We start from the raw sequence: 18,624 nt of genomic DNA on the forward strand, positions 1-18,624 counted from the left end.
ATAAATCTTCAAAAAACAAAAAACCAAAGGTTTCTCTTGTTCCTTGCAGGCGTCTCTGCTCCTACAGAGCTGTCCGCAGCAGACCTGGGCCACTTTTGGAGCCGTGTGCATGTCCGGGTGGCACTGCTGCCGGTCAGCAGTGTCTGGTGAATCTGGCTGGCCTTGGGGAGTTCCCTGTACTCCCCACAGGGAAGGCTCCTGCGCTTAAACCGTTGGTGTCAGTGACACTCTTTGCCCTCCTCTGGGATCTGAGGTGCGGACACCTAAGCAGAGGACCCTGTGAATTCCCAGGAAATGAGTCTCCCTGCCACAGCCTGCAGCTGAAGACATGGGGTATTCTGCATGACTGAGACACACAGAATGGTGAGGGAAAAGAAAGTTTTAGGACTCACCTTCACGATAGCGACAGCCATCATGACAGCGGACAAAGAGAACATGATAGCGGGGACCAGCATGACCACAGCAGCCCCCACACTGGTCCCAAAGAATCCAACGGCTGCCAGCCAACCACTGCAGAGAGAGAGGGGACACAGGGAGTGGAACGGGCTCAGCACACTGAAGGCCCTGTCCTCCATATGCAGAGTTCTGACAACAAGGAATTGGTAAACAAGGCATATTCTCCTTCGTATATGTACAGAGCCCCAACATATTACTGAGGAAAAAAAAAAAAAAACTTTGAAGGAGCCAGGCTCTGTTAATGACAAGAAAGTGATTGGCCAACCCAAAATGATAGTTACAAAAAACATAACCATTTGGCAGGTTTCAGTTCCTAGGACACACTGCAAACAGGAAACAACACGATGTCAAGCCGCAAGGCCTCCTACGTATCAGCACAGCATCTTTCATTCTCCACACTGACTTGAAGTGAACTAAACCTTGAGACTTAAATCAGTGCGGCTTGGTGGGACATACCTGTCATTCAGGTACTCAGGAGGTGGACACAGGAGGATCGAGAAAGAGCTCAAGGTCATCCTTGTAGATGTATACAATTTGGGACCAGCCTAGGCTATGTGAAACCCTGTCTCAAAAATTAATCAAAACACGTGATTTTTTTTCCTTTTGTTTTTTTGGGACAGGGTTTCTCTGTGTGGCCCTAGCTGTCCTAGAACTCACAAGATCCACCTGCCTCTGTCTCGTGCTGCCTGGCTTATGACTATTACCTAACCCTACCCATCCAGCTCCTGTGGTGTCATGAAGGATCCATTTCTGTCTCATCTGTTTGGTTTGGGCTTCTGCACGAGGGCTAGGATTGTGGCTGGAGGCAGTTTTCCTAGGCTTGTTTCTGGTGCCTGGCACGTGTGTACCTGTGTCTGTGTGTCAGAAACTGGAGTCTCTCCCTCTGTTGCTTATTTTATAAACTTACTGGGAAGGGAGCTGGGCAGTCCTTTTATCTGCTGAGCCCTCTCTACCTTCCACCATACTGTTCTGACACTGAGTCTGGGTTTAGCGGGACTGGCTGGCTGTCTCCCTCCCACCAACACTGGAGTCACACACTGTCACAGCCCATGAGACACAAGCTCAGACTGTGTGCCTCCAGAGTCCTCACTTACTAGAGCTGCTGCTTCCTGACTCTGTCTTGCTCCTGCACACGGCAGCTCAAGTGCTGGCAGGGCACTATGCCTGGCGCTGCTGCTGCTGCTGCTGCTGCTGCTGCTGATGGTACTTCCTCCTTTCTTTCGGGTGTAGGCCCCCAAGCCCAGGTCTCCTCCTGGCTCTCTGTCACTCTCTGACACTGTCCTGAAGGGCTTTCTTAACTGCGACAGGGCTCAGGCTGAGTCAGGACCTCACCCAGGTTTGCTTTGAATTTGCAGCAGTCCTGGAACTAGAGGCATGAGGCCACCATGGCCACCTTCTCCTAACCGTGTCTGTTCCTTTTGAGACACAGGGTGACCATGAACGCCTGCAGTGCTCTGGACTGAACTAAGCACCTTATACAAGTGCTTTGCAGATGCCAGAGCTATTCCCCTGGCCTTGAACTCATGACCCTTCTGGGTTCTGGGATGACAAGTGTGCCACCATGTGTAGTTTATGTGGTCCAGTGAACTAAACCCAGGAACCCAGGGCCTCCTGCACATTAGGCCAGTGTTGTACCTGCTGAGCTACAGCCCAGGCCCTGAACTCATGCCTTATGGAGACCAGGCTGGTCTCAAACTCACAAAAATCCACCTCTTTTACCTTCCTGAGTACTGGATTAAAGGCACGTGCTTGGTCACAGGCACATAGAATGATCGGTCACGTGTGTTCACAAAGATGGCAATCCCAGTGTCCTGATACCCACTGTTCCCTGGCCTGGGGTGGGGAGGGCGGGTTAAGGCTGCTGGGCGGCCACAGGAGGGAGCTGGGCAGGGCTCTGCCCTCAGTACCCCCTTGGTAGCCTATCCTGAGAATGTCACCTGCCGATCTGACTCAGGCACTGGTGGCATGGCTGGGTGACGGGGTGACAGTCCATTCAAGGGTCACAGACTCTGGCTGCTGGGGTGGGAGAGTTTGGTTCATAAAAAGGGTAAGGAGCCGGGCGGTGGTGGCGCACGCCTTTAATCCCAGCACTCGGGAGGCAGAGGCAGGCGGAATTCTGAGTTCGAGGCCAGCCTGGTCTACAGAGTGAGTTCCAGGACAGCCAGGGCTATACAGAGAAACCCTGTCTCGAAAAACCAAAAAAAAAAAAAAAGGACAGCTGGGCACTTTACATGGACTTTGACTAGGACACATAGAAGAAATGAATGCCCAGACACAGTAGCACATGTCTTCATTCCAGCACACAGGAGCCAGGCAGACAAACCTCTGTAAGTTCCAGGCCAGCCAAGGCTACATAGTGAGATCCTCAGAAAAAAAAAAGGGGGGGGGGCAGGGAGGTGGGGAATCTAGATAGGCCTGGGAGCAACTGAGAAGCACCCCCTGCTGGTGGCCCATGGCACAGGCTTTTCTCTTTTCACACTCTCCTAATGTGTCTGGAGGGTACCCTCTGTGGGGCATGCCCTGTACCCATGCTGGCCGAGGCTCTCACACACAGGCATACAGGAGACACACACCCGTCTGTCTGCTTACCACGCGCCCCAGCCCGAGAAGCCGATGGCCTGAATGACGGTCAGCACAAACTGAGCTCCGAAGATGAAGAAGAATGCCATGAAGTTAAAGGAACTGTCGGCTCTGTGAGTGACAGAGAATGCAGGGTCACTCACACTCCCTGAGGGAGTGGGACCCAGAGGGAGGACTGAGTGTCAAGGCTCCCTTGTCTTTGATGGACTGAAATGACTAAGGCCCTCCGAGCCTGGCGTGCCACTGCCCCTGGGACGCCACGGGGAGCTGGAGCCTCAGGGTCATACAGAGTGGCTAATGCCCTGTCACCATGAGGGCGAAGGGCTATCCAGCAGGCCGCTTCTGTTTAGAAGGTGGGCCTCTGCTCTGGGACCCCCTTGCTCCTGCTATGGTGACTTGGCTGAGCAGGCATCTGTCTGACTGAGGAGCCCTCTGGGCCTCAACTCTCAACTGTACCTCAGGCACCATTTATGAGCTAGCACCACACTCAGATGAGCCAGCTGAAGGCATGTGCCCATGGGCAGATGGCAGACACGGCAGAGTCTGTCTACAGGCTGGAGTACTAGGAGGGTCCAGGAGCAAGGCTCTGGCAAATGCCACAGTCTAGAGACCTTGTGCTCAGAGAAACAGAAGGCCACACAAGAGTGTGGCTTCACAGTAGGAAGTGTCTAGAACAGGCAAATCCAGAGATAGGAAGTGTGTTTGTGGAGGCTAGTTTCTTTTTGGGGTAATAGAATCTTCTAGAAGCAAGCACAAAGGCTAAACCATTGCGCTCCAACACTGAGGCTCTCAGTAGTCAGAAACCACAGTGCACGATACAGGCTCACTAAAGCCATTATTAAAACTTAAAATAAGGCAGAGGTGCCTGCTGCCAAGGCTGATGGCCTGACTCTGATCCCCACAACTTACCTGCTGGAGACAGAACTGTCCTGAGACTGCTACAGCTGTGTCATGGCACATGCACACTTGAGTGTCTCCATGTGCAGGCCTGCAGTCAAGAGGCTGCAGCAGGGAGGGGAACTGTGGCCATACCTCCACAGTGACACTCCACATCAAAGCACCAAGGGAGGGCCCAGGCCCAGGGCTCACAAGCTGCTTGCCTAGTACCTCACACCCTGGGCTCTTCCCAGCAACCCCAAGACAGCAGCTGGCTGCAGCCTGTGGCCACAGATTGCTGACCCTGACATAAACAGCCATCCGCACTGGAGATATGGAGGACAGCTACTGTTCCCAACTGGGCCAAAGCCTGTCCTGGATGGGCAGGTCCCAGGCTCCCGGGAATCCAAAGGCACAGCCTCCATGGTCTACAGCTCATAAGCCTGCTCACCCCACAGATTGGTTCAAAAATCCTGTGGCCTGAGGGTCCCTGGACCAGGCTTACCGGAAGGCCTTGTAGGCAGGCCGGAACCAGCACATGTAACTGCAGGGAGTGAAGGTAACCAGCCAGAGCAAGGCCAGGCCAAAATTGGCACCCGCTCCACCAGCAATCCACCAGGCCAGGCAGGCCACCAGGTTTACACCCAGAGTGGCACAGTAAACTGGAAGGGGACAGATGGAAGACAGGAGGTGAGTCACCAGGGTACTAGGCTGGGCCCGGGGCCCTTCCCCACTAAGGACCCTCGCACGTCCCATGGACCACAATGCTGCTGCACTCGGTGGGGACACTGCACTCTCTAAGTTGGGCTGCCCTCCCAGAGAGGCTCACACATCCACAGCCGGTAGATCCTCTTCACCAGCACCTGGTGCTCCACGGGGATCTCATCGGAGAAGTCTTGGTAGAAGCAGGGCTTCAGCGGCAAGAAGCGAGGCAGTGGGGGGAAGTTGTTCTCCTTTCCTACAGGAAGGAGACCCCCAGGTTGCCTGCCACAGCCAGACGTCTGCTGGAGCACCCTCCCCGCACGTGAGGCATACAGCACACAGGCCCTGCAGGGTCAGTCATGCCCTCTGGGCTGGAGCCAGTCACACACCAGCACGGCACGTGGTTTGGGGAGTAGAAGGAAGGAAGCCACCAGAGAGTGGCCACAGTCAGTATAAAGGGCCCGGGGTCAGCACCCAGTGTCCAGGAGTTGTTGGGCTAGCAAGGGGGGCAGGAAGAGGTAGACAGCGGGAGGCCCCTCCACAGCCCCTAGAGTAGCGGGCAGAGTCCTCTAGGATGTCTAGCCTCATCCTCCCTCACCTGCAGGCTGGACGCTGACGATGCCCCACTGTGGCACTCAAGGTGTCACAGGGCAGAAGCTGGGAGGCCAGGTCACTCTACAACCAGCTCAGAGTCTCAGTGGGAATGGCGGACACTACCTGGTGGACACTACCTGGGGAGCAGGAAAAACTCACCTGCCATGTCTGTATCAGCTGACCTGGCACCCAGGCAGACGGGGCCACCTGAAAGAAGACTAGTGTTAGGGCCTTGGTGGCCACGGGGACCAGGAGGACCCTAGCGCAGCCCATCTGCAGGCTCTGCCGCAGAGGCTGGCCGGCCTGGCCGCTGGCTCAGCGGGTATCGGGCCACCTCATGTTACTTCTCAGAGCGCCCCAGGGAGAGGACAGATGTGTCAAGCCACCAGCTGATCCCACCCACAGCCTTGGAGCCAAGGTGTACTGGTCTTGGTGGCCCCACAGGTGGCTCTGAGTGCCTGCTGACACACCGCTCAGTACTCCCAAGCTATTGAGTCGCCACATGACAGGCATCCACTTGGGCATGGGACTCGGCACGGGCTCTGGTCGGGACGGGGCAGCCCAGGGGCACCTAGCGATTCCTTTTCAAAGTAGCTGAGCTCCTAAGCGCCCCCTTCAAGACGTGGCCAGGTGCAGCCCCACGGGTTTCAGATGAGAATGTGGCAGGGACACCCTGGTCTCCCAGTTCAGGCCCTGCTCAACCAGGTGTCACTGGCACTACAGTCCCACCATCTCAGGTCAGGCTGCTCCGAGGCCTGCCTGAAAGCCTCCTCCTGCCCCACCCTGCCTCCTGGTCACTGGAGGACGCCACAGAAGCATGTCTCCCAGGAAGGGCCCTGGCTACCCTTCGAGGAGGAAGGATGGAAGGACTATGGAGATGCAGACAGAACCCAAGCCCCACCTCTGCTCTAGGTAGGACGTTTCTTTGTCCACCCAGCCCAGGCCTTGCCTTTCCTGCCTGAGGCCAGAAGGTGCACAGCCAACCTTGTTCATCTCCAGATGCTCCAGCATACTGCTCAGAGGACAAGCACTCCACTCCACTTAGACTGAGCCTTCTGGAGCTCCCACCCTCCCCTCCCTCATGAAGAGGTGCACAGCGTGGCCACCAACAGTCTGTGGGTGAACAGAGCACAGCCCAATGGCATCTAGACACACGTGACACCTTTAAGAATCCAGGGACAGGGAAGGGTGCCTGCTGGGCTGTTTCTGCCCCTGGAGGCACACGGAGCCTGCCACACTCAGCAAGGCTGCCCGTTCTCCTTCACAAGCCACAGCCTGAGGTGGATGGCGAACCCAGCCTGGCACCTGAGTGCAAACGGGAACTTAGTTTGAGGTGCTTTATTTTCACACTCGATGGCTGCTCCCTGCCCCGAGCCTGGAGGACCATGGGGACTGTAAGACAGCCACTGGGCTTGTGAGCACAGCTGAGCCCCACGGTCGTCACAGCCAGCAGAGAAGAAGCTGCAGTCTCAAAACTGAGAGGCCCACAGTCTGGCACAGGTGGTCAGTGTCCTCAGACACGGAGGGTGGCCCCCAGGCCCAAGGCCATGGAACAGCAGGGGATGCAGGCTGGCCAGGAGCAGAGAATGTCGAGAAGCAGGTCACCAGGCCTACGGGTCAGGGTCCAGCTGGCGGCACTGGTCCTCGAGGATGCCGCGGAACACCTGGAAGCGGTGGTTGAGGTCTGGCCGAGCGTGGACACGGAAGCGCGAGCCCAAGGCGCCATCCGGTGAGGGTGCCCCATAGAAGACACGTTGGATACGGGCGTGGACGAGGGCCATGGCGCACATGACACAGGGCTCTCGGGTGACGTACAGGTCATAGCCGGTGCACACATAGGGCAGGCCATCCTCGTCCAGTTTGCGCACGCTACCGGCGCGGGCGCCCTGAGTGGCAGTGGCCTGCGTGAAGGAGCAAGCCGGGTGGCGTCTGAGGTCACAGGAGCCACGGCCCTGTCCCTGGGCCACCAGGTCGATGCACACCATGACGGCATGCAGCAGGGGGCTGGCTGCGCTGCTGCAGTCATGCCCTGTGGCCAACACGTGGTCCGAGGCTGGATCCACCACGACAGCGCCCACTGCCCGCAGCCCCTGCGCCGCTGCCCTCTGGGCCGCACGTACCGCCCGTTCCATGTGGGTCTGCATGGTGGCTCGTGCCTGTGCAGAGAAGAGTTGCCCGGCCAGCGCGCTGGTCACCTGCTTGTCTTCATGGAAGGATGTGGGCCAGTGGGCCCGCGCTTCCTCAAACTGGCTCCGAGTGAGAGGCGGCCGAGCAGGCACAGGCACCAGGAAAGGTGTGCCCAGGCCGCGTGGGTCCACGGCCGGCCTGGGGAGGAGCTCGGCCAGCGAGCGCGGGACTGCAGAAGGCCCTGCCAGGCAAAGCAGCAGATCCGAAGAGTGCGCACCGCCTGCACTGCGGCTGGGGCGCACCCGCTTGAGGTGGGGCTGGGCAGGAAGTGGATAGACAGCAGACACCTCCCGGAGGAGGCGGGACGTCTGGCGCTTGTCCAGGACAGGTGCAGCATAGGCCAGTACCAGCTCCACGGCCCCCGACTGCTGCTCCGACAGGACAGGGAGGACTTGCCATTGCACCGGCTCTTGCTCCTCACGTTCGGCCTTCTCAGGCCCAGGTTGCTCTGCAAAGCCTGAGGTGGGCTCCATCCTCAACCGGGCTCGACTGTGGGAGACAGAGATGGGACTGGAGCATCATCCGTCAGCTTCAGTGGGGCGGGGGTCTGTCCTCGGATGCTGTGGGTCCCGCCAGGCCCAGGAATGAGGAGTCCAGAGCGCCAGGTAGAGTTGGCTTACTCCCCAGTGGCATAAGGAATAATCGTGCCGGGCTGTTCGGGCCTCTGACGAGTCCACGTGCACCCACCAGACGCCGTGTTGAGGACAGTGTGGAGACAGGTATTCATTACTATGAAATCCAGACCCACCCCAGCAGCATGCACAGAGCCCTGGCTCCCAGACCCTGCCCTGAGTAAACCAGGCCCAGTGGCACCCTGTTATCCCAGGAGGTGTAAGGCCAGAGGGTCAGGAACACATGGTGATTTTGAAGCCAGCCCTATGAAGGGCTACATAAAACCTTGTGTCTAGCCAACAAAACAAAACAAAACAAAAAACAAAAACAACCAAAAAACCCCAAAAAACAAAAACAATTGAGTACCTGCTGACAGGCTTGGCTGGCTTCCAGACTTCAGGCCTATAGTCAGAAGGAACCCAGTTCTGCCTGCAATATGGGGAGTGGACCTGTCTAGTCCAGCCCAGGGAAGAACAGCCTCACAGAGCCGTCCAGTGGGTGCAAAGGATGTGGCCGTAGCACATGCAGATCCTGGCTCTGGCCCCGGAGCATTCAGAGATGCAGTGAATATGTATATGTATGTGTGTGTGTGTGTGAATGGGGTTCAGGACCAACCTCCAAAAGCATAGTTAGACTGACAGTGTACCTGACCCCAGGTGGTCTGTGGTACGTATCCATGGTGGTCTACCTGGCAGCATACACCTGTCAGACCTTGTGGGGCACAGACAGGAATACGGCTGTAAGCTGGAGGCCAGCCAGTCAGAGCTACAGAGCAAGACCCCATCTCAACCCTCTGTATCCCCAGAAAAAGGTGGGTGGCAGGCCTAAACTGCAGACCCTGCCAAGAAAGGCATGTGTCCAGGACCTGCTTCCACAGTGGACGGACCTGTGTTTAGTTATATGGCCTGTCCAAGTCAACCCACTTCCTGCTTCAGTGGGCTAGCCTGGGAACCTGGCTATCCATGGCACCAATGCTCATGGCCTGCTGTGCAAGCACCCCAATAAAGCCTGAGGTGACAGCCAACACCATCACCACCGTTACACTCAGGAAAAAAAGCTGGGCTTCCCAAGATACCAGTGAAAGTGAGGCTGTGGGAGGGGGCCCTCTCAGGCCTCAGATGCTGCTCAGTGCTCAGTAAGAGCTAGACAGGGCAAGACGGCAAATCTGAGGAGGACAGCAGCACACAGCGGCGTCACACAGACCACTGACATCCGGTTCTCTGCTACTGAACCGTCTCGCCATCCTTGGGCTTTAAATCATTAGCTTGGCTGACAGCCTGCTCCTTGCCACACCTTGCCTTGACAACTAACCACAACCTACTGACCATAAGGCCAAGCAATCCTCAGAGCAGTGCCTAGAATCCATCCAGGAGGGGATGAGGTCAGCTGAGTGGTGGGGGTCTGCCTGCCCTGCTCCAACCCTTAGGTAAATACAGAGCACCAAACAAAGAAATGAGAAGGAACTTGGGGAGAAAAAAAAAGTGCCCATGAGGTGACCTGCAGGGCTGCCTGAGGGCTGGGCTGCATTGCCCACCATCATACCCCACACCCTCCCCCACCACCTATGCGATGGATTCAGGTACATTCTGTTAGCTTTCACAGCTCACCCTGGCTGCCCAGGTCACGAATGGCTCTATGGGCTAACTAGAGAACCACAGGTGCCACCAGGAGCCCTACGACTAGGAAGAGAGAACAGCAGCAAGTGTGTCTGCGAGCCTGGTGTCACCATGGCTGCCCCTGCACAGGCCCCATGAGGGGCACGAGGACATCTGGCCTCCCCAGGGCACACACCACGCTTACAACGCACAGCGCCTGCCTGGGCCACAAAGCACCACTGTCTCCTGGGCAGAAGACACAGCCTTATTTGTCCCCTCGAGACTACAAGGGACACACAGCCAGGGCTTATGGACCTCTGGGGAGGAGTCTATGAGGTACAGGATGGTGGCCAATGCTGGTGCCACAGGGGACCTTCGCAGTCACTGCTAGAGGCCCATTCTGTATGCTTGTTTTCCTGTTTTGTTTAGAGACAAAGTCTCCCTGTTTAGCCCAGGCTGACGTGCAGCTCACCGTGTACACCAAGCCAGCTACATCCTCTAGTCACCACCCGCTCGTGTTGGGACTGAAGTGGACACCAGTGTGAATGACTCCCTTGTTTTAGGTGACAGGTGCCCACTGTACATCAACATGGAACAGGTGTGAAAGGGGCTCCTTGTGCCAGAGTGTCCTGCAGTCTGCCAGACACTCCCACAGGCTTAGGAAGCCACCCCTGAGGAATCTCATCCCCTCTGCAGGCAAACAATGGGCCTTGGGTGCAGAGTCCAAAAGAATGGGACCATGGCTGGACTGGCTACAACGGACAGGAAAGAGCACCACTGCATCAGGTCTGGAAGCACAGGCCTGAAATACCAGGCATTCAATAAGCCATCAGAGAGTTGTTCTGGGCCAGGTTGAGGCATACAGCAAAACGTTCCAAAATACAAATCAAAGAGGGCTCTGGCAGAGCTCAGCAGGGGAGAGCCTACCTATATTCTACAGTGAGGAGCAGAAGCTTAAGTCAACGGTAAGGCTCTTGCCCAAATCACCCAATGAAGGGATGGGGTGTGGCGCAGGGGTAGAGGCACTGCCTGGAATACTCAATAGAATACCCCACTGAGCCGGGCAGTGGTGGCGCACGCCTTTAATCCCAGCACTTGGGAGGCAGAGACAGGAGGATTTCTGAGTTCGAGGCCAGCCTGGTCTACAGAGTGAGTTCCAGGACGGCCTGGGCTACACAGAGAAACCTTGTCTCGAAAAACCAGAAAAAAAATACCCCATTGAGGGGCTGGGTACAAATATAAGCAAAGCTCCTGGAATCGACTTCTGAACGGAGGGAACGTGGATCAGTAGCACAGGGCCAGTCTAATAGAACCAAAGTTCAGGATTCGATCCCTGGTACCACCAAAGATGCCCCAGGAATTCCCATAGGGTACCAGAGCTTAAAGGGAAACTGCACACCTGCTGTAAAGATGGTGAATAGACAACCCTGAGGCAGGGGACTGTGATGACCCGGAACATACAACCGGAAGCAGCTGGAAATCACGGGGTTTCCGGAATCAGAGTAGGGTACACGCGTGCGCCGCAAACCGACGGCGTAGGGCGCGGTGGGCTCAAAGCCCTGTGCGCACGCGTACTAGCGTTGAGTGCTAGCGCACGCGCACCCCCGCCGCCTCCGGGACGCGCGCAGAACTCAGCGTACGCGGTCTGCCCCGACAAAGCTTTCTTTCCCTGTTTACTGCCCTTGCCTCGTCGCCATCCCCGGTACCCCGTGACGGATCCGGAACGGCGGAACTCGAAACCGTACGGCAGCTGCTCACCTGAGGGACGCCCGCGCGAACTCCACGCTTACCCAAGTCCTAGCAACCGGGCCGCCACGCCTGCCGCCGCGGGGCACGACGGGAGAGTAGTTCCGTGGGCGGGGCCTGCACGATAGGACGCTGGAGCCTCGACTTCATTTCCCCTAAGGCCTTGCGCGTGGCTGCTTCACCGGCTCTTGCCGAGTCTGGGGGCTTTTCTTCTGCGTGCTGCAATGGGTAGACTACTGTGTAACTGGTTTGAGATCTAGGTATGGTACTGAACTCGGCCCCTGCGTGACACTTTGAGACATCAGCAGACAGAAGACTTGAAGCAGAAGGAGACTGTAGCCATCTGTAGTTACTCAAAGAACATCTGCCATCATACTTGCGTGAAGTCCCGTGTTGCTGCTGACCAGTCACTTCTGCTTGGAAAGTGACTGTAGTCTGAAGTTTGAGGTCCATCAGGCCCTCATTTTCCTCACCTGTTCAATGGGTGAAACAAATATGTGAACTCCTGAGTAAAAAATAAGATTGTGGCTGAGGCTGTAGCACAGTTGGTGGAGTATTTGCCTAGTACCCAGGAGACCCTGGATTCCATCCATAGTACAGCTGATTATGCCAGCGCTCTGACGGTGGACACAAGAGATCAGAAGTTCAAGGTGCTTGGGGCCAAGGCCTTTAATCCCATCACTTGGGAGGCAGAGGCAGGCAGACCTCTGTGAGTTCCAGAACAGCCAGGACTACATGAGATTCTGTCTTGAAAAACAAAAGATGAAAGAAAATAAATGAAGAAATAAGTAATAGAGACGGGAGAAGTGGCCTAACATTAATACTTTTTAGTAAGTTACTAATTGTTTTAAATAGAGTCTCACTGTGTAGCAGCCTTGTTTGCCTAACAAGTCATTCCTAGGCCAGAGTCCCGGGGTCTCCCAGGGCTCTTCTTCCTCTGTGGCTCAGCAACAAGGACATAAACTGCAGACTGCCTGGCTGAGCTGACCAGCCAAGAAGGTAGAAAATGGCGCCGGAGAGGCCAGTGTTGGCCAGTCTCCAGGGTCCGCCTGGATGCAGTCTTCCAGGCCTGCCTGTTACATACAACCTTTCTGGAATAAGGAGTGTCTTGTAACCAGCTATCAGAGTACAGTAGGTCCCATGGGACTGATTTATAGCCGCTTGCAAGACAGATATGTGGAGATTTGTGGGGATGTGACCAGCATTACAGAGCTAGAACCCTTAGGTGCTGTGTCTGGCTTCCAGGAAGCCATGTGAACCAAGGGTCTCAGAAGGAAAACCAAGAGTTCTGAGTCATCACAACAAAACAGAGCTACCAGGAAACCGATGCTATTTCTTTTAATATTTTTTAGCTAAGCCCAGGTCCAGAGAAACTAAACGCTGTGCCAGAGGCTGTAGAGATAGATGGCTCTGTGGCTGAGAGCACTGGCTGCTCTTCCAGAGAATGAAGGTTCAGATCCCAGCAACCACGTGGTGGCTCACAACCATCCTTAACGCCAATTCCAGGAAATCCTATGCCCTTTCAAGACTTCTGTGGGCAGAGGCACATACATACATGCAGGCAAGGCACAATGTACATCAAATAAATGTATTTTTTAAAAAAAAAAGCTCTACCAGGGTTGGACAGATGGCTTGCCAATGGGGAACCCTGACTGCTATCCCAGAAGACCCCGGTTTGATTCCCTGCACCCACATGGTGGCTTACAACCGTCTGTAACTCCAGCTCCAAAGCATCGAAGGCCTCTGCTGGCCCTGATGGGTGCAGGGCTGCCTTGTGTTACAGAGGCAGAGAGACATGCAGACAAACGTTCATGCATAAAATGAAAACAGACACGTTTTCTTTTCTTTTTTGAGACAGGGTTTCTCTGTGTAGCCCTGGCTGTCCTGGAACTCACTCTATAGACCAGGCTGGCCTCGAACTCTCGAACTCAGAGATCCACCTGCCTCTGCCTCCCAAGTGCTGGGATTAAAGGCGTGCGCCACCACCGCCCGGCTAACAGACAAGTTTTCTAAGAGATGCTATGCAAGGGAACTAGAGAGATGGCTCAGTGGTATAAACGACAGCCTGTTCTTCCAGAGGACCCAGGTTCAACTCCCAGCATCCCAGGTCAACTTGTACCTTCGAGGTAACTACACTGCACTTCCAGGGGACCCAACCCCATCACACAGACAAACGTGAGGGCAAAACATCAATGCACATAAAATAAAAATAAGTTATCTTTAAAGGATGCTGTACAAGCCTTCACCGTTGAGCAGTGCCCGGTCCCCTCACTGGGAGATTCTCAGCAGCGGCTCCTCTTTGAGCCGCGTCTGCAGCCCCTGAGTCATATAGCAGTTTCTCTTCTCATTAAAACTTACCGTGGGTAAACTGGACACGGGAGTGCACGCCTCTAATCTTAGCACTCAGAAGGTAGAGGCAGGCACATCTCTGTGAGTTCAATTCCACCCTGATCTTCAAAGGGAGTTTGAGGACACCTAGGGATTCAGAGGGAGAACCTGTTTTTTCTTTGTTTTTTTTTGTTTTTGTTTTTTTTCTTTTATGGTTTTTCGAGACAGGGTTTCTCTGTGTAGTTCTGGCTGTCCTGGAACTCACTCTGTAGACCAGGCTGGCCTCGAACTCAGAAATCCACCTGCCTCTGCCTCCTAAGTGCTGGGATTAAAGGCGTGTGCCACCACCGCCCGGCCTGTCTCGTTAAAATAAATAAATAAATAAATAAATAAGGAAACAAACACCACCAACAACACCTTGTTAAGTTTCAGGGAGTAAAAGGGCAAATGATGTTCTCAGGGCATATGAAACAGTTGATCTTGCAATGAAGCTGTGACATTTAGAAGACAATTTAGTAGTTCAGGAAGTCCCTGAAACTGAGCAGATTCATTAGGCTCATCCCTCCTTAAGCTTATATAAGTCTTAACTGCTGAGGGACAACATTAGACTAACAGAAATGCCTAGAAAAGACAGAGACTAGCTTAGCTGCCTGGAGGAACACTCTCCTCTCCCACCTATTGAGCTGACTGCAGTCTGTACTCCTGGAGCCCCATCTAGAATTCCTCAGTAAGGGTGTGTGTGTGTGTGTGTGTGTGTGTGTGTATGAATGTGTGTGTATGTGTATGTGATCATGTGTGGAGCCTTGACTAGAACCTCCCAGTGAGAGGCTGGGGTCCTGGCTCAGTGTGATTGCTTGCCTGCTTTGTAAGAGACCTTTGGTTTGATCACCAAAAGACAGAGGGGCATACATAGACTTCCTGGACTGGGTATGAGAGTAGGACTGACCCTGCGGGCTGGGCAGTGTTGGTGCACGCCTTTAATCCCAGCACTTAGGAGGCAGAGGCAGGCAGATTTCTGAGTTCGAGGCCAGCCTGGTCTACAGAGTGAGTTCCAGGACAGCCAGGGCTACACAGAGAAACCCTGTCTCAAAAAAACAAAGCAAAAAAAAAAAAAAAAAAAAAAAGGACTGACCCTGGGTCCTCCTGGGCTGCCTTTGCAGGCCATCAGCGACCTGCACAACACCTCTATGCAGCTTGATGGTGCTATTTTAAGAATTTCCCAGGGCTGGAGAGATGGCTCAGTGGTTAAGAGCACTGGCTGCTCTTCCAGAGGTCCTGAGTTCAATTCTCAGCAACCACATGTTGGCTTAAACCATCTGGAATGGGATCTGATGCCCTCTTCTGGTGTGTCTGAAGACAGTTACAGTGTGCTCACATACATGAAATAAATAAATAAATCTTAAAGAAGAAGAAGAAGAAGAAGAAGAAGAAGAAGAAGAAGAAGACGAATTTCCCACTTCCTGCCTTGCCTCTCCACGCTACAGGAACCATCCCACTCCTGGCCATGAAATCATCATGATCTGGGCTCATCCAGCTGTGAACTCTCAAAACGCAGCTGGTTTCAAGGCACAGCCTCCAGAACCTGCTTTGTAATTTGGGGAAAAAACCACGGGGTGGTGGCTTTATGCCTGTGATCCCGCACTGAGGAGGCCAAGGCAAGAGGAACACTAAATTGAGACGCTCCAGGATATATTGCAGAATATTTGATCCCAGTGTGAATCCAGAGACTGTGAACTAGAAGCACTGTTTCTTCCTGTGGTGTGGCTCAGTCCTAGCACTCATGTAACCCAGGGGCTTCCTTAAATAACAACTAGGGAAAGAGAAGATGGGTCAAGAGGTGGAGCAAGCAGTCAGCTGACAGGGAGTCAACATTGGAAAACCCGGGAAAGAGGTGAGACCTCGTGGAGGAGAAGGAGCTTTTTCCCTCTGGGACTTCAGTGGAGGAGGAAGGTCTGCTGGGTGCTTTCTCTGCCTCTCTGAGCTAGCAGGCTTTCACCTCAGCATCTGGCTCCTGAGTCTTCACTGGTAAATCAAAGGTTTGGGGTTTTGTTTTAAAAACTACAAACCTGAGTTAAGTAGTGAGAACCAAACAAAGGGGAGTTGGAGGCTAGCCTGGTCTACAGATCAAATTCCAGGACAGCCAGGGCTACACGGACTCTGTCTCAAAAAAAAAAAAAAACAAAAACAAACAAACAAAGGAAGGATGAAAAGGGATCAGAACACAGTGAGCAAGCAAGGGACCTTGCCTGGCATGCAGGAAGCCCTGGGTTCCATCCCCAGTGCCACGTAAACCGGGCATGGCAGACCTGTCGCCCAGCACTCAGGAGGTGAAGGCGAGAAGTAAGATCAGGCATTGGAGGCTATCCTGGGCTACACAGCTCATTTGAGAGTTGCCTAAACTAAGTGCTTATCTCAAAAGAAAGAAGGAGAAAGAGAGACAGAGACAGAGAGAGAGACAGAGAGAGAGAGACAGAGAGAGAGAAAGTATGGGGTGCTCTTGCTTAAACTTCAGAACAAGACAAATCTCTCTACAATTTGACTGCTGACCCTGAAGCTTGACAAGCACTGGGACATCTGAGATGACCAAGACAGTCTCAGCTCACAATTCTGGATCTGTCCCAACCCATCTTTTGTCTCTGCAGCTTTTAGTTATTCATTATGGATTTTCCTTTCTTTTTTAAGAAAAACATTTTATATTACGTATATGAGTATGTCTGCATGTATATGTATGCACCATGTGTGTGCAGGCCCCACAGACGATGCCCAAAGCTACAGTTTCAGGTGCTGTGCTCAATGTGTGTTGGGCACTGAACCCAGGCATCTGAAAAGCAGTCATTGCCCTAACTACTGAGCATCTCTCCCCCTTGGCTTGTTTTTTTTGTTTTTCTCGTTTTCTTTTTTCTTGTCCCTTTGGTTTAATTTGCTTTTATGAGACAGGGTCTCTCTGTGTAACCCTGGCTGTTCTGGAACTTACTCTGTAGCTCAGGCTAGCCTGGAACCCGAAGATTCATCTGCCTCTGCCTCCTGAGTTCCCAAGTGCTTGGATTAGAGGCGCCTGCCATGGTTTCCAAGTCAGCTGTGTCAGAGTTTCGCTGAGGCAGACACGTGAAGGGACACATGATGTTAGGAAGGACCCAATGACAGTGGATGACACTGGACGGTATTAGTATACCCTGCCATTCCTTAGTGGTCATCATTTGTTGTGACTTCATAGAAAGAAACACACCAAAAAACTTCTGGTGGTGTTCTGGCAGCTTCTTTCCTCTTCTGTGGATTCAGGAAGATTGGCAGTGGTGTCAGCTAGTATAGACTCGAGTGGAGTTTTCCTAAGACAGACTCAGGAAGCGTTTTGCTGAGGCACGTGTGGGAGAACAGGTGATGTTTGGAGGGAGTATAAATAGGACTCAAAGGACAGTGACAGCGGTCATGACAGAGAACTTCTTCTGGTGTCTCTGCTGGTCCTGGTTGCTCCTGCTGACTCGTGCAGATTTGATGAAGGCCTGGCTGTTTCTGCTGGGTTGTGCCACAGCTGATTCCGGTTTGGTGTTTGCTAGTGGACTGGACTGAGAACACTGAAAACTGAAATCTCCCCAAGGAGCTATTTCTAAACGGGTTCACTTCCCTGCATCCTGATAACCTTTCTTTCCCTCTACTTCTGGTGGTAGTGGACTAAAAGCGAGGTTGAAGGATTTAAGAACCATTATGAAAAGTAGGGTTTGGGGCTGGAGAGATGGCTCAGCAGTTAAGAGCACTGACCCCTTGTCCAGAGGTTCTGAGTTCAATTCCTAGCAACCACATGATGGCTCACAACCATCTGTAATGGGATCCAATGCTCTCTTCTGGTGTGTCTGAAGACAGCTACAGTATATTCACATATATAAAGTAAAATAAATAAATAAATATTAAAAATATATTGAGTGTGAAAAATCAAAAGCAGTAATGCCCGTACCGCTCAGCAGTGGTGAGCCTTTCCAATTTTGTTTATGTACTTTATGTCAGGGTTCAGGTGTGGGTTTGTGGGTATGGAGCTCACAGGATCTTGGTCTCTTTCCACTGTGTGACTCCTGGGCATTGAACTCAGGTGCTGAGGCTTGGCGTGCAGGCAGCGCAGGCATCGCAGGCAGCGCAGGCAGGCCTTTGCCTGCCGCACCATCTCAGAGCCCTGGTGTTTGTATTTCTGATAATCTCTGTGCTGGCCTTGACCTTGTGGATGCCTCTGTCTCTTTCAGAGCACCAACACTTCAGGTGTATATAGCTATGTCTGGCTACAACAGTGGAATTTCCTTTTACAAAATGTCCCAGGGTAGGTGGGCAGCATTGTGAAAAAAGAGCAGGACACATGCTTCACGGAGACAGAGGGACATGGAGTCAGAGGGGAGATGAGTCGAATTCCACCAACTGTGGGCTAGTGTCCCTGGTCATTCGCACCCCCGAACACCCCCTCCCATTTCCTTCACTCTCTGAGGATTTCATCCAGGCAGAGCTTAGCTTTCTGGCTTAGCAAGCCCTGGCTCCTCCCAGCCCTGAGTTAGAGCGGGCCCCCAGGAATTTACAGATTTGAAAGGAAGAGCTCAGTAAGGAGACCCCCATCACAGGCTCAAGGGTGTGTCTTTAATCCCAGCTTCAGGTAGGCAGAGGCGGGTGGGTCTCTGTGGGTTTGAGGGCCAGTCATGTCTACATAGAGAGAGAAGTCACTGGGAAAAGGAAGTGTCTGCTTTAATGACCTTTGGATCTGGGGCCAACCCAACAGCAGCTCCAAACAGCTTCTAGGCAAGCCTAGGGGTGCAGCAGGAAGCCTTGGGGAGAGGAGGCAAAGCTAGGAGCCCAGGAAGATTCTGGGTTTGTAGTAGCAGTTTATCTCTGCAGAGCAGCAATGGGGACAGCAGAGGACAAGGAGACTAAGGGACATGGAGACAGACAGGAACATGGAGACAGAGGGACATGGAGA

The 18,624-nt window shown here is 53.6% G+C and overlaps 2 protein-coding genes across 3 annotated transcripts in view; both read right to left on the minus strand.

The window, feature by feature from the left end:
- The window catches only part of Scamp4 (secretory carrier membrane protein 4), a 13,238-nt gene extending 1,802 nt beyond the window's left edge, over nt 1-11,436 (minus strand). Inside the window, exons 1-6 of one of the 2 annotated variants that reach the window (XM_028771737.1) lie at nt 11,361-11,436; nt 5,368-5,415; nt 4,742-4,870; nt 4,418-4,574; nt 3,046-3,147; nt 393-510 (exon numbers count right to left, since the gene is read on the minus strand). In XM_028771737.1, coding sequence (XP_028627570.1) covers nt 393-510; nt 3,046-3,147; nt 4,418-4,574; nt 4,742-4,870; nt 5,368-5,374 — 513 coding nt within the window. In that variant the 5' untranslated portion in view covers nt 5,375-5,415; nt 11,361-11,436. Of the gene's footprint in view, nt 1-392; nt 511-3,045; nt 3,148-4,417; nt 4,575-4,741; nt 4,871-5,212; nt 5,329-5,367; nt 5,416-11,360 lie in introns of those variants that run through there. The other variant, XM_028771738.1, reaches the window with a different exon arrangement.
- On the minus strand, nt 6,532-11,424 carry Adat3 (adenosine deaminase tRNA specific 3). Its single transcript, XM_028771736.1, has 2 exons — nt 11,361-11,424; nt 6,532-7,884 (listed from the first exon to the last, which is right to left on the minus strand). The coding sequence occupies exon 2, from the start codon at nt 7,866-7,868 to the stop codon at nt 6,819-6,821; it is 1,050 nt and encodes a 349-aa protein (XP_028627569.1). The 5' UTR covers nt 7,869-7,884; nt 11,361-11,424; the 3' UTR covers nt 6,532-6,818.
- Nucleotides 11,437-18,624: the final 7,188 nt, after the last annotated feature.

Source organism: Grammomys surdaster, unplaced genomic scaffold, assembly GCF_004785775.1.
Source record: "Grammomys surdaster isolate TR1022 unplaced genomic scaffold, NIH_TR_1.0 209, whole genome shotgun sequence".
NCBI lineage: Eukaryota > Metazoa > Chordata > Mammalia > Rodentia > Muridae > Grammomys > Grammomys surdaster.

Coding starts and splice junctions, on each gene's coding strand:
- Adat3 (XM_028771736.1), bottom strand. CDS start 7,868: ATGGAGCCCACCTCAGGCTTTGCAGAGCAACCTGGGCCTGAGAAGGCC.